Genomic DNA, 15,379 nt, shown 5'->3' on the forward strand with positions numbered 1-15,379 from the left:
ACAATCCCATGGGAGTCATTGCTGGAGCCCCTTACTGCTAAATGAGAGGCAATCTTATTGAGATGTTTAAGGATTTGAGTGGATTGATCAACCTCAGTTGCAGATGGCATTCTTCCTCTTAATCAGACTATACACATGAGGAGGCATAAATTCAAATTGAGCAAGGATGATTGCAGGATAGAAATGCAGAGAAGTAACTGCCTTCAGCCAGTGGATGGTTAATTGTTGGAATAGACTTCCATCTGTTGTGAAAGTAGGCAGTTTTAATATAGTGTTTAATATAGTTCACTATCTATAGTGTTCACTATAGATAGTGAACAGGAACATTCAAAGAAGAATTAGACAAGTTATTACAGGTGATGTGGGAGGGTTTGTTTTTTTTATGTTAAAAATGTTTTTACCAGCGTTATTTGGAAAAAAGCGATATGTTACCTAGAAATCGTCATAAAAGTCAATGCGCATGCATTGTACTTGTTGCGTGCAGTGAAGCAACAAGTTGCAGTGACAAGTACAATTGAGCAGTGATGCGCTATGTTATACCGTTATATCAGCATAATGATTAATACACGAGTGACTGTGTGCCAAAATCTACAACCCAGCGTTCGAAGGAATATCATGAAAGAAAGAAAGGGAAGCTGGACAGAAATGTGAATCCAGATGAAATTCAACAAGAGTGTTTCGTTATGTCTGGAAGTTCTCAAACTGCGCCCAAAAAAACTCGAGCTGAAATAATGAAGGAATATTGTGAACGGAAGAAAAGGAAATTATAAATTCAAACTATTCTGAATAATAATAAAATTCAACCACAGAGTTCTACTATGCCTGATACTTATCAGGAATCTAAAACTCCAGCAGAACGAATGAAGGAATATCATGCATGAAAAAAAGCGAAATTAGAAATGGCTAATAATAAGATTCCTGATCCTGATCACATCCCTGTAGTGTCTACACGAGCTGACAGTGAGTTTGAAAAACTAGTGTACAAAAACCTGTTTGGATTTAGTTGTAATATTTGTGATCGTTTATGGTATCAATTAGCTTTGAAACCATTTCCAACCATTTCTTCATATAAATTACTTCAAAATGAATTTTCTTTACAAGAAGTGAGTACTTTCATGACGTATAATACATGTAATACTTCATTAAAAGAGGGCTGGATACTAACTATGGCCACTTCAAATGGATTTGCCTCCACTGGATAGGGCACTTCCGTAACCAGGTGGGAAGGAGCAGCAGTGTGTAGCACACGCTTCTTGATTAGACCGGGGTTCGAGCCCGTCACTACCAAATACGGAGGATGCGGAAAGGTCAGGGAATGACCACCGCATATTCCCGGAGCAATATGGCCTTAGTTGCTAATGCTTCTAAAACCCAAATAACAACAATAACAACAGCCTCCACTGGATGTTGTAACTGAGCGTTTGATATCACCACGATTACCCTTTATGCAGATTTGTCATTTACATTATGAACATGTACAATGTGGGATCATTGGACAAGTAATAAATGTCCAGTGTTAACATAAATACGATGGTTCATCAATTACCTAGAGAATTAATGATGATTATGCCATTCATGTACATATAAAATGATGACTCATACATAAATCATCATATCTACAAGGATGTGTGCAGAAGCAAATAGTGTAAATATGGTTGTGGTATTTGATAAATTCACCTTTGTATAAATTCTACGGCATAAAAGTGAGTGAAGATTTCTTGGGGACAAATGATGATAGTGAACAGGAACATTCAGATGAAATTGTGGAACCTGTCAGTAATCAAGATGAACTATTGTTAATTCAACAACAAACATTATTATAGTCTGAAGATAAATATTTATGTATAGCACCTGGTCAATGATGATGAACTATTTTTAATTCAACAACAAACATTATTATGTTTGTTGTTGAATTAAAAGATGGTCTGAAGATAAATATTTATGTATAGCACCTGGTCAGAAATCATATCCAACAAGTTTCATATTTGATATACATGCAGAAGAACTTTCTCTTCCAGCTATATATTTGGAACATGCGCAAAAATTTAAAAATGGATTGAAAATTACTCCCTTTATGATGGCATTGACTGAAATTCATAGATCTGATCATTATTATTATTATTATTATCATCGTGGAGTAACTCCCCAACATTTGCTGTATATGGCAATGAAAATTATGCAAATGTGTACTGCAGAAAATTTGCAAATTGCATTTAAATCAGTAGAAATAACAGCTAACATTACCCGTTCTATATTGGAATCGAAAGAATTTATAAACAAGTCATTAGAGATTGCTCCAGAATTATGGCATTCACTACAATTTCACGAATTAGTACAAGTTGTTCAACAGTCTGATAGTACATTTTCTAAAATTCTTACAAAAATAGGCAATGGAGCGTTATTGCCAGATGAACTTAAAATTATAGAATCGAAATTTGTTACCAAAGAAGATGCTACTAATTTATGTCCACAAGGGATTCGAAATAAAATTCATAAAATGTCAGTGACGGAAACTGCAGGACTTCCATACATTCTACCATTATTGAAAGGAAAACCGTACACGATTACTACAAATATAGATATAGTCGATGGATTGGTAAATAGTGCAATCAGTACTTTAGTATATTTCGATTTTGAGGGCGATGAAACAGTTAAACGAGCATGGATGAAATTTCCTGAATCAAAAATAGGACATAACCTTCAATCTCGTTATAACAACCCCAGGGGCTCACCAGAAAAATATAATAATAAAAATACTAATAATAATAATAATAAACAATATGTGAAAGACAAACATTTACCTAATCAATCTGTACCTATTATAAAACGATCAACTACGATTCCATTCAAGAACAATAGGAAATTAACATTAGCATTAGCATTAGCATTAGTAGAGGCATTTGATGCAAGAAAGCAAGCTTATGCAGCATCAGCCAAAAAAAAAAAAAAAAAAAAAGTAACATAAATAAATAAAAATAACCACTTCCACTTCACCCCTCTGTTCGTTCGAAATACCTGTCCAGCTGAGCCTTAAACTTATTTAGGCTATCAACTTCCACGACAAGGGATGGAAGTCTGTTCCACCCACCAACCACCCGCTGGCTAAAGGCAAATTTCCGCACATCTATCCTACATCTGTCTTTCCTCAATTTGAATTTATGCCCTCTCAGGTGATTTTTCTGAGCTAGAGGAAGAATCCCATCAGCATTGAGCATGCTCAAACCATTCAAGGCTTTGTACACCTCTATCAGATCACCCCGCTGGTGCCTAGTTTCCAGACACTGTAATTTGCAAAACTTAAGCCTTTCTTCGTAAGAGAACCCCTTTGTCCCATTCACCAATCTAGTTGCCCTTCTCTGTACTCGTTCCAGCAGCTCTACATCCTTCCTGAAATGAGGCCTCCAGGCCTGTATACAGTACTCTAGGTGTGGCCTGACCATTGCCTTATACAAGGGAATAATCACCTCCTTATCCCTGCTAGAAAAATTCCTATATATCATTGACAATACACCATGAGCTACTCCTGCAGCTCGTCTGCACTGCTCAGAGAACTTCATATCTGCCTGCACCACCACCCCCAGGTCCCTTTCATTCTCTACCACTGTCAGTGTAGTACCACAGAGTTGATATGTTGCTCTGGGGTTGCTGTTTCCCATATGTAGTACTTTACATTTGTCAATGTTAAACTTCATTTGCCACCTCGAAGCCCATCTGCTCAACCTTTCCAAATCCTGTTGCAGCAGCATAGTGTCAGTAGTGTCCTTGACAACCCTGCCAACCTTCGTATCGTCTGCAAACTTGGACATTAAGCCTGATATACCATCATCAATATCATTTATAAATACAGAAAACAATAAAGGCCCCAATACTGAACCCTGAGGGACTCCACTAATAACATTAGTCCACGATGAGCAGTGTCCATTGATTACCACTCTCTGTCTTCTCCCCCTCAACCTGGCGCACTATGGCCATAGTTGCCGATGCACCCAATAAATTCCGAAACAAACAACCCCCTCAACCACCCCTTTATCCATAGCAGCAACTTGCCTCCAATGCCACACTGCTCCAATTTGTGCAGCAGTCTTCCATGTGCAACAGTATCAAAAGCCTTTCTAAGATCCAAGTATATAATATCAAAGTTATTCCCTGCATCCAGTTCTTTTGTGACTGCATCATAGTATCCAATCAAATTGGTCAGGCAAGACTTCCCCTTAACAAAACCATGCTGTGTCCTAGCTATAACTGAAGTCTTGTCTAGATGATCCTGCAGTGCTTCTTTCACCAGTGCCTCCATTAATTTTCCGGGAACAGAAGTTAAACTCACAGGTCTATAATTACTTGTGTCAGCCTTTGATCCCCCTTTGTGAATTGGGGTCACATTTGCACATCTCCAGTCAATGGGTACCTCCCCTGAGTCCAAGGAAGCTCTCATAATTATGGCTAAGGGTTTGCTTACCTCCTTTGCTGCCTCCTTTAATATAACTGGATAGATCCCATCCACCCCAGGTGCCTTTCTTGTGTTTATCTTCAACAATTTCTCCTCCACTTTGCTCTCAGTTATTACAAGATTCTCTAGCTTACTGCTAGAGTTGAATACACCTCTGGCATTCCCCTCGCTGAATAACTCCTCATGTGTGAATGTCGATGCAAAATATTCATTTAGTTTGTTAGCTACCCGAGCAGGGTCATCAACAGTTGACCCATCGATCTCAAGTGGACCAATCTGATTCATCCCCTTCCTTCTAGAGTTTACATAAGTAAAGAACTCTTTGCTGTTTTTCTTCGCATCCCTTGCCAAGGATCTCTCGTAATCTGCCTTCGCCTGCCTAACCTCCTTTGTAACTTGGTTACAGATCAACTTGTATCTATCATAGGCGTCCGTGTCACGTGTTAATTTGTATGTATCCCATGCATTTTTCTTCTCTGCCATATGCCTCATTAGTTCATCTGACAACCATTTAGGCCTAAACCTTGAACAATATTTCTTAGTTGGTATGTAAAGCCTAGTAGCTTCCACGATAAGTTCTTTGAATGCTTCCCAGTTTGAATTTGCTGTTGGCAATATCATCAGTTGATCCCACTGTATAGAATTTAAATACTGTCTCAGTCCATTGTAGTCGCCTTTACGAAAGCAATACCCGAAAATTATGTAGACGTACATAATTTTCTTTAGTATGTGCTTGTGCTTTGACTATACATAAATCTCAAGGAGGAACCTTTGACAAAGTTGTATATAATTATGAGAAAGATCATCAACAGCAACTTGTATACGTGGCGTTATCTCGAGTGACCTCATTGAAAGGTTTATATATTACAAATCCTTATGACAATTTTTCATTTCACTGCGCAAAGCTACTAGTAATATAGAACTTTGTGCTGAACTAGATCGCTTGAAAAATAATATGCTACCATCTCTACAGGATGAACTGCAAGATTCCATACAAAGTGGCATATCATCAATGAACGTACAAAGTTTACGGGCCCATGTTCGAGATATCGAAACGGACACAATCTTACAGCATCCAAAATATTGATATTAAGTGAAATGTGGTTGGATAATGATGAACATATATTAATTAAACCATTCCAATGTGTGACTCAATTTAAAAGGTTGGATGTTCGTAGTGGTAGTGTTGCAATGTATAATGTGAAGGTTCAACTATCATCAGTACACTACATATCTTTGCACAACATAATAGCAGCAATGTGACAGCTGTATCAGATGAAATTGGAGACATTTGTGGATCTTTGTGCACATTCAATAGTGAATCTATTTTCATCATTGCCATATACATCACTCCAGGGATATAGTTAGATATAATTCAAAAATTCATAAATAAGAAATTGATGCCGTATTCCATTGAAGGTACAAAATTATTGGAAGAGCCACTGGATCATATACCTATAGTTCTTGCTGGTGATTTCAATCTAGAATTAAAATCTGAGGCTGGAAAGAAGTTTTGTAAATTTATGAAAGATGTCTTCAGTTTAGATATTAAATCAAATACTTTAGTAAATACTACACGTAATGGAATGACAGTTGATGGAGTATTCACTCAGGAATTAAAATCATTTGAGTGTCAAAATTATATATTTTATTTCAGTTACCATAGACCAATAATTTTAGTGTTATTATAATATAGTTTATATGAATTATTTCATTGTACACTAGTACAGTAAAAAAATCCATTCATTGTATTTCATTGCTGAAATTATTTTTTAAATAAAAATAATGTAGCAATACTTTTTTTAATTTATTTTACTGTACCAGTTTCATAATGTTTTATTTTACTCTACCAGTTTCATAATGAGTTCCTGCAGTAATGATGTTTTTAATGGCTGCCGCTGTGACACTATCAGTCTCAGAGTAGAGCGGCAGCAACTCATTATGTACCTGGTACATAATTATCTATGGGGTTTTTGTCACAGAACCTTCTGTGCATCTGTATACGTTTGCATGCATGCATGCCTTGTGATGATTGCAGGAGATGGATGGATGGTTACAGGAGATGGAAGGATGATTGCAGGATAGAAATGCAGAGAAGTGCCTTCAGCCAGTGGATGGTTAATTGTTGGAATAGACTTCCATCTGTTGTTGTGGAAGTAGGCAGTTTTAATAAATTCAAGGAAGAATTAGACAAGTTATTGCAGGTGATATGGGATGGGGTTTTTTTTTTTTTTTTGTGTTGATGCTTTATAAGCTTGCTTTCTTTCATCATATGTCACTCTATAATAATAATACTCAGATTGTCTTTCAGGTACCTAGTCTCCAAAAGTGCTGCAATTTACAGAACTGAAGCCTTTCTTCATAAGAGAAATTGTTCCTATCTCCAATCCTATCTTTTGTTCCTATCTCCAATCTTTTTACAATACTCTACACCTATTCCAGCAGATCTACATCCTTCCTAAAATGAGGTCTCCAATACTCTCAAGATGCAGCCTAACTATTAACTTTACAATGGGATAATAACTTTTATCCCTGCTAACAAAGTGCCTGCATATTATTGACAAAAAACCCCATGAGCCAGCGTGGCAATCAGATACGAAGTTCTCTCTGCACTGCTTAGAGAACTTCATATCTGACTGCATAATTATCCCCAAGTCTTTTTCATTTTCCACTAATCTGAGTGTAGTACCCCACAGTTGGTATGTTGATGTGGAATCACCGCTGTCACCTTGCATTTGCAAATGTTAAAATTATTGGATGTTGTTACCTAATTTTTCTAGATGTTATTGCATACCATATCTTGATTGATGTCATTAACCACCCTGCCAAACTTTGTATCGTCTGCAGACTCAGACATTAAGCCTGATATACTTTCATCATTATCATTAATAAATATAGAAAACAACAGTGGGCCTAGCACTGAACCCTGGGGTGGCTTCATTAATAATAACATTCCATGAGGTGCAGTATCCATTAATGACCACTGTGTTCTCCCACTCAATCATCCCTTTATCCATAGCAGTAACTTGACCTTAATGCTGTACTGTTCCAATTTGTACAGAAGTCTTTCATGTGCAGCACTATCAAAAGCTTTCCTGAAATCCAAGTGCATAATATCAGAATTATTTTTTTGTGTAGTTGCTTTGTGTATTCTTCTTAGTATCCATTAAAATTGGTGAAACAAGATTGCACCACAACAAATCCGTTTTGACTGTAGGATAATTGCATTCCGGTGTAGTTTTTTTAAAATGAAATCCTCAAGCATGAGACTTTTCACCTGTACTATAAACAATAGTACAGGCGAAACCCACTATAACACGATGCTTGGGGTTGAAAGTATCACATAGTCATTTTTTGGCATTCAAACTTCATACGTACTATCAATTTTACTCATCTCTTTTTTTGGGCAATAATTGCAATACTACGTTTAAGAAAAATCACACAAAGAATAATAACAGAAATAATATGCAATTGCATTGTGTCAATCTTTTATTAATGCACTGTACATTAAAGTATTAAAAAAACAATATTCATGTTTTTAAATATACATAAACATGATAAACACGATCTTTTCTCACAAAAATAAATCAATACTCACAAAAATTGCTTTTCTCGTATGGTTGTATTGTATTGAATGTTATGTTCGTATTTAGAAATTAACAAATGGTTGAAAATTCAGGAGGAAAAGGAAAACGTAATGCACACCTTGTTCTTTCAACTACTAAGTAAACATTATCAAACAAACTCACATTTTAGTCGTTACTTAGTCGTCACAAAGGTGGTTAGGCAGGCAAAGGCAGATTACGAGAAATCTTTGGCTAAGGATGCAAAGAAACACAACAAAAGTTTTTTACTTATGTAAACTCTAGAAGGAAGGGGATGAATCAGATTGGTCCACTTGATATCGATGGTTCAACTATTGATGATCCTGCTCAGGTAGCTAACAAACTAAATCAGTATTTTGCATCTACATTCACACATGAGGAGTTATTCAGGGAGGGGAATGCCAGAGGTGTATTAAACTCTGGCAGTAAGCTAGATAATCTTGTAATAACTGAGAGTAAAGTGGAAGAGAAATTGTTGAGGATAAACATAAAAAAGGCACCCGGGGTGAATGGGATCTATCCAGTTATATTAAAGGAGGCAGCAAAGGAAGTAAGCAAACCCTTAGCCATAATTATGAGAGCTTCTTTGGATTCAGGGGAGGTACCCATAGACTGGAGATGTGCTAATTTGACCCCAATTCACAAAGGAGGATCAAAGGCTGACACAAGTAATTATAGACCTGTGAGTTTAACTTCTGTTCCAGGGAAATTAATGGAGGCACTGGTTAAAGAAGCATTGCAGGATCATGTAGACAAAACTTCAGTTATAGCTCTGATACAGTATGGATTTGTTAAGGGGAAGTCTTGTCTGACTAATTTGATTGGATACAATGATGTAATCACAAAGGAACTGGATGAAAAGAATAATTTTGATATCATATATTTGGATCTTAGAAAGGCTTTTGATACTGTTGCACATTGAAGACTGCTGCACAAATTGCAGCAGTGTGGCATTGGAGGCAAATTGCTGCTATGGATAAAGGGATGTTTGAGTTGGAGAAGACAGAGTGGTAATCAATGGACACTGCTCTTCGTGGACCAATGTTATTAGTGGATTTTTTGTTTTCTTGTTTTCTGTATTTATTAATGATATTGATGATGATATATCTGGCTTAATGTCCAAGTTTTGCAGATGATATGAAGGTCGGTAGGGTTGTTAATGACTATAATGACAGTATGCTTCTGCAACAGAGTCTACAAAAGTTGAGCAGATGGGCTAGAGGTGGCAACTGAATTTAACATTGACAAATGTATAGTACTGCGTGTGGGAAACAGTAACCCCAGATTAACATATCAACTCTATGGGACTACATTGGCAGTAGTAGAGAATGAAATGGACCTGGCGAGGTAATTGTGCAGGTAGATATGAAGTTTTCTGAGCAGTGCAGGTGGTCTGCAAGAGTAGCTCACGGTGCCTTGTCAATGATAAAAGAGGAATTTTTCTAGCAGGGATAAGGAGGTGATTATCCCCTTGTATAAGGCAATGATCAGGCCACACCTTGAGTACTGTATACAGATCTGGGGGCTTCGTTTTAAGAAGGATGTAGAGCTGCTGGAACGAGTACAGAGAAGGGCAACAAGATTAGTGAATGGAACAAAGGGTTGCTCTTACGAAGAAAGGCTTAAGTTTTGCAAATTACATCATCTGGAGTCTATGCATCTGCAAGGTGATCTGACTGAGGTGTATAAAGCCTTGAATGGTTTGAGCATGCTCAATGCTGATGAGATTCTTCCTCTTGCTCAGAATAATCGCCTGAGCGGGCATAAATTCAAATTGAGGAAAGACAGTTGTAGGATAGATGTGCGGAAATTTGCCTTTAGCCAGCGGGTGGTTGATTGCCGGAACAAACTTCCATCTGTCGTTGTAGAAATTGATAGCTTAAACAGATTCAAGGCAGAACCAGACAAACATTTGGAGCGAGTGGATGGGTGAATTAGAAAGGTTTTTTTTTTTTTTTTTTTTGTATGATGCTATATAAGATTGCTTTCTTACATCATGTGCCTTTACTAATGCTAGTGCTAACTGCATGGATATTACAGTGGTTTTAATTCTCAGAATAAATTGCATTTGCAACCAGTTGTCAAATAGTGCATTACCAGGACAACTCGTTACAAAGGCAAGTTTGTTCTTCTATGATTGAAGAACTGCTAAGCAGTTCTTCAATCATAGTATACCTCTCTAATATATTAAAATGAGCACTTCTTGGTCAATGAGCATGCTAGATTTTAAAGTTTACTGTATTTGTCAATTTTTGGGATTACCTAAAACCAGCAGCGTAGGAATGCCGTGGCATTTGGCCAGGTGCCAAGGGCATCAGTATCAGAAGGGTTCCACTGACAGGCCACATCAGTTCTGTGCCAAGCTATTTTGACATCAGTGGTTAGCTGACGAAATGGTACCCCTGTGATGTCACATCAGGATGAGACCAGAGGGAGGAGTGAAAATTAATTTTTGACAAATGGTGTGTTTTCAGAGGACAGTTCAAGCCTTCATGCATCCTTAAATCTGAGTACATAATGCATAGCAGCATAGACCTATTGGCCCTCCAGAACGTAACTTTGAAGGAACCAACTAGGCAACTGCATCAGTTCATAGCAGTTCACATTGCACGCATTGTGTACCTTCTACGGTACTCAGTAAGTACCGTAGAAGGCACACAATGTATATTGTTTTTTTTGCTTGCTATATAAACAGTTCGTATTTGATTTAGCACTTATATACAGGATATATTTAGGAACATTTTCTTCACACTGAAGGCTTCAACAAAGTTTCAAAAGCTGCCAACATTTCATGTTGAGAAGGTTTAATATCTTTGTTGCCGTAATTTTATTCCTCTTGTCACCAATACTGTTACTAGTTCTTAAATTTGAATTTTATTTTATTTTATTTTATTTTTTGAAACTTCCAAAGTGTTGGAGTCACTCGGATATTCAACTACTGTGATCATGTAAACAGAAATAGAAACTTATGGCAAAGTGTGGATGATTCACTTCTGCAAAACAAAGATGATCACTTGTCGGGGTAAAGGAAAACCACTCACTCCTAAATCTCTAACAGGATGCTTACAGTAGAAGGTTGACCAAAGCCTATTGTCCAAATATGGAATTCATCTTGATCTACCTACTGGCTACGGATATATAGAAAGTAGTTGACTAGCTCAACTTCTCAGTATGTGGGACAGGTAGTTGGATTGGTTTTACAGATACCACTAAGTTGCAGATGCTATTTAGCTTTTAATTCATGCTTAGCAACATCACTGTTGCCTAAATTGCTTGCAGGCTACAGGTGCAAACAATACGTATCCACTTAAATCTCTCATAATCCATTCTCAGAATAAATTTCAATGGAAAATTTTATGGAAAATTTATTTTCCATAGTTATATGGAAAATTTTCTTCATTCTGTGGAAATTATTTTAAACATAATTGCCAATGGGAATTCAAAAAGATTCGATATAAAGAAGTTTGTTGAACAGAGGTCCGACTGTATTTATTATGATTTTACCAGTTATCGAAAAAAGCATATAGCCATGAATTTGCTAATGGTGCCAAAAACCTAGCTATGCTTCTGCCTAAAAAAGACTAGTTAAAACTATACAATTAAAATAATATTTTGAAATGTTTGATATTATGAAAAAAAAAACATTGGGAACCAAAAATGAAATTTAACCCCTATGTTTAGTATAATGATGAAATTGATCCCCCCCCTTCTTCAAGTCAGAAGTGTTTAATGAACTTTTAAGTTGAGGTTTTAAGCCTCAGGCTTCCTCGCACCATATGGCTAATAATAATAATAATGCATATATAATAAAATCCCCGTGGGCTCGTATCTGGTGAGTATGGGCTTGGCACACCCAGGGTCCTGAGTTGGATATCATCATTCTTCTCTTTCTTGGTGATTCCTTTCTCTCTCTCTCTCTCTCTCTCTCTCTCTCTCTCTCTCTCTCTCTCTCTCTCTCTCTCTCTCTCAGAGTACTCGGAAATGTTTTTTTTGTCTGGTGCAGCATAAGCCTCAGGCTTTCTTGCATCATATGGCTAATAATAATAACAACTTCTGATTTGTATATTTCTGGTTTTAAAACTAATTATATTCAATATGTAGTAATTAAGTTCCAAGGTATGAAAACATAAAGCATTTTGTATACACATACTTGTTGTTTGTCAGTATAGTGGATGAATAAAGTTCTTTTCTGATCTAAAGTGTGATCCAGAATTTATTTACTTCAGTTTTTACTATTTAAATTTTTCTTTAATAAAACTCACAGAATGAACAAATGGGAAGAAGACTAGATGAGATGGCTAATGTTGTGGAACAACTCCGAAGGTGAAGGTGTTCTTGTAATTTTTTTTGGAATTAGTCTTGTTTACCTTGGATTTTAATTTCTGTAGATGCTGATTTTGATGATATCATCTCTTATAATTAATTGACTCATTTTTAATCTCACTGTGAACATGGATCAGTATTAGTACAACGTTAGTTTATTGCCAAACTTAGATTACAAGCACAGTGACACATGCAAGCATGCACGCACGTGCGCACACACACACACACAGTAGCATAAGCAACAAGTAACAATAGTAGGAACAGATTGGGTCCTATGGAGCATTAAACTAGGCAGGTGTTCCCAGAGCAACAATCACTGCATAATCTATTAGGCAATCTACTGTATTGATGTCCATTATGGCCAAAATGATGGCACACATTCATGGACTAATGTGCAAATTAAAATTAAATTTTCTGTTTATACTCCAGCATGACAACCAAGTCAGTAGAGTTTACAATAAATCATCAATACAAATATTTATCGTATTTAGTAGTCATGGGCTTGAACCCTGGTCCACTCAAGCAATGCATACTATGCACTCTCGCTCCTGACTACTCAGCTATGTCAGGCCTAAAATTACTAAGTTCTCCAACAAATACAGGCAGAGAACATGCAGCTGCTTCTCTTTCATGAACTACAGCTGCAAAGGAAAACATATCTATTGATTATCATAAGCACCTGTAAATGGCATCTGTGATGGATTTTCCAAAGTTTTCTTAATTGATAGTCATCAGCAGGCTAGCAGAAGACAATCACAATGGCAAATTCTGGCACACCTTGCTGTGCCACTGTGTGTGCCATTAGCAAGTTGTGGAATCAGTTCCAAGAAACCCAGACTCTTCATAGACATACAGATCAGAATTATAGACCATCAAAAATGCTGAAACAAGATTGCATTCTCTATCTCTCTTTCCCACTCTCTTCTGTCCATCATAATCAATGCTTGAATGCTATTGAAATGTTTTGTAGTAGCGACACAGACATGGGGCATCATCCCAGACCATCCAATATTATTTGCATAGATATGGGCTTTATATGAAAAAAAAAAGACAGTGTATATTCATTGAGTACCCAATGGGGTAGAGCCAGAAGAATGTGGCATTCAAACATTGTAACTAAACTGACAAGGAATGGCAGCATACTCATCTTTACAGATGAGTCAGGGTGCAACTTACTTTTTGATTCTCCTCAGGTCCTATTGAAGCAAGAAAGAGGAACCTGTAAAAACCTTGTGTATGAATGGGAATAAAATCAGTTCAGTGGAGGTGATTCGCTGATGGAGGGTGGCCGCATTAGTCTTGGTTAATGCAGACCATGTCATCAGGAACAAAACCTGGTATAGAGATGAGATCTCATGATCTCCAATGAAATTTGCTCTAATGGAGGTATTGCTCAACCCCATAGGGCACAGCTGGTCAGAAGTGAGGATATAAGCATAATATACCATCATCAATAAATACTGAACTCTAGTGGACTCCAATGATAACATTGATCAAAAAAGAGCAGTGCCCATTGATGACCACTGACTATCATTTTCCACTTAACCGTTCCTTAATCCTTACCAGTAACTTGTCCTTAATGCCACATTTCTCTACTTTATACAGCAGTATTTTATGTGGAACAGTATCAAAAGCCATGCTGAAATGCAAGTATATGTTATCAAAATTATTTTTTGCATCCAGTACCTTGGGCACTGCATCATAATAACCATCAGATTAGTTTGACAAGACTACCCCTTAACAAATCCATGTTGTGACTGCAGTATAATGACATTCCTGTCTGGATGGTCCTGCATTACTACTTCAACCAGTGACTCCATTCATCTCTCATAATTAGCTAAAGGCTTGCTTACCTTATTTGCTGCCTCTCTTAATATGATTGGGTAGATCCCATTCACCTCAGGTGCATTTTTTATATTCACCTTCAGCAATTCCTCTTCCACTTTCCTTTCAGTTATTACAGCCATTTAACTCCCTCTTGGAGTTTGGTAAACTTCTTTCATTTCTTCCCCTAAAGAATTCCTCATGTGTAAATGTAGTGTGAAAAATATCTATTCAATTGGTCAACAACCTGAGCGGGGTTGTCAACACTTAGCCCATTGACATAAAGTGATCCAATTTGATTCAGTTCCTTCCTTCTACTATTAATATAAGCATGGTGCTTTTTTCATAATCTGCCTTAGCTTGCCTAACCTCCTTTGTGACTTGATTACAGGCTAATTTATATCTATCATAGGCTTCTGAATCACCTGATAATTTATATGCATCCCATACACTTTTCTTTTGTAGTAGCAACTTCTGTCACTTGTCTTAATAGTTCATCTGACATCCACTTAGATCTAAGCCTCAAAGCTGAAATAACAAGGCACCTGAGGTGAGGTGGATGGAAGTAATCATAGAAGCCTAGTAGCTTCTATTATTACTTCCACAAATGCTTCCCATTTAGAATTTGCTGATGGTAACATCAACAGTTCTTTCCACTGCATAGAATTTAAAAACTGTCTGAGACCACTCTGGTCACCCTTACGAAAGCAAAAGCCTTTACAGTAGTCTTTAATTAAATTCCACATTAGTACAGTATAATTGCTGCCACCCAATGAGTGTTTTATCTGCAGGTTCTTAATGCATGTAATAATCACCACTGGTAACCATATCAACAGTATTGCTTCCTCTTGTTGTTTCTCTAACATGCTGCTGTAGAAAACAGTCATTCAATAAATCCACAAGTCTTTTAGTATGTGTTGAATGACTAATCCACAATTTCCTGTAAATGTCTGGAAAGTCAAAATCTCTCATTATAAGACATTTTGATTTACTGGCACACTATTTCTCTGTGCAGTTGTTCGTTGTACTCATCAGAGTCATTAAGCCTATAGCACATTTCTACTCTCATTTTTATTTTCCAGTGCTTATTTCACATCAACCTGACTCAACATTGCACTACCACCCATGTTAACTGGATGCGCTGCTTTGGATGTTATATGCTTCTTAACTAAGAGCATAA

At 36.9% G+C, this 15,379-nt stretch overlaps 1 protein-coding gene across 1 annotated transcript in view; it reads left to right on the forward strand.

Moving 5' to 3' along the window:
- Positions 1 to 15,379, forward strand: part of LOC150091095 (uncharacterized) — a 334,378-nt gene that overhangs the window by 45,585 nt on the left and 273,414 nt on the right. The window contains exon 4 of the mRNA XM_090374226.1: positions 12,315 to 12,375. Coding sequence (XP_090230352.1) covers positions 12,315 to 12,375 — 61 coding nt within the window. The remainder of the gene's footprint in view (positions 1 to 12,314; positions 12,376 to 15,379) is intronic.

Source organism: Mastigoproctus giganteus, chromosome 1 (assembly GCF_048544385.1).
Source record: "Mastigoproctus giganteus isolate SK-2022 chromosome 1, ASM4854438v1, whole genome shotgun sequence".
NCBI classification, from domain to species: domain Eukaryota; kingdom Metazoa; phylum Arthropoda; class Arachnida; order Uropygi; family Thelyphonidae; genus Mastigoproctus; species Mastigoproctus giganteus.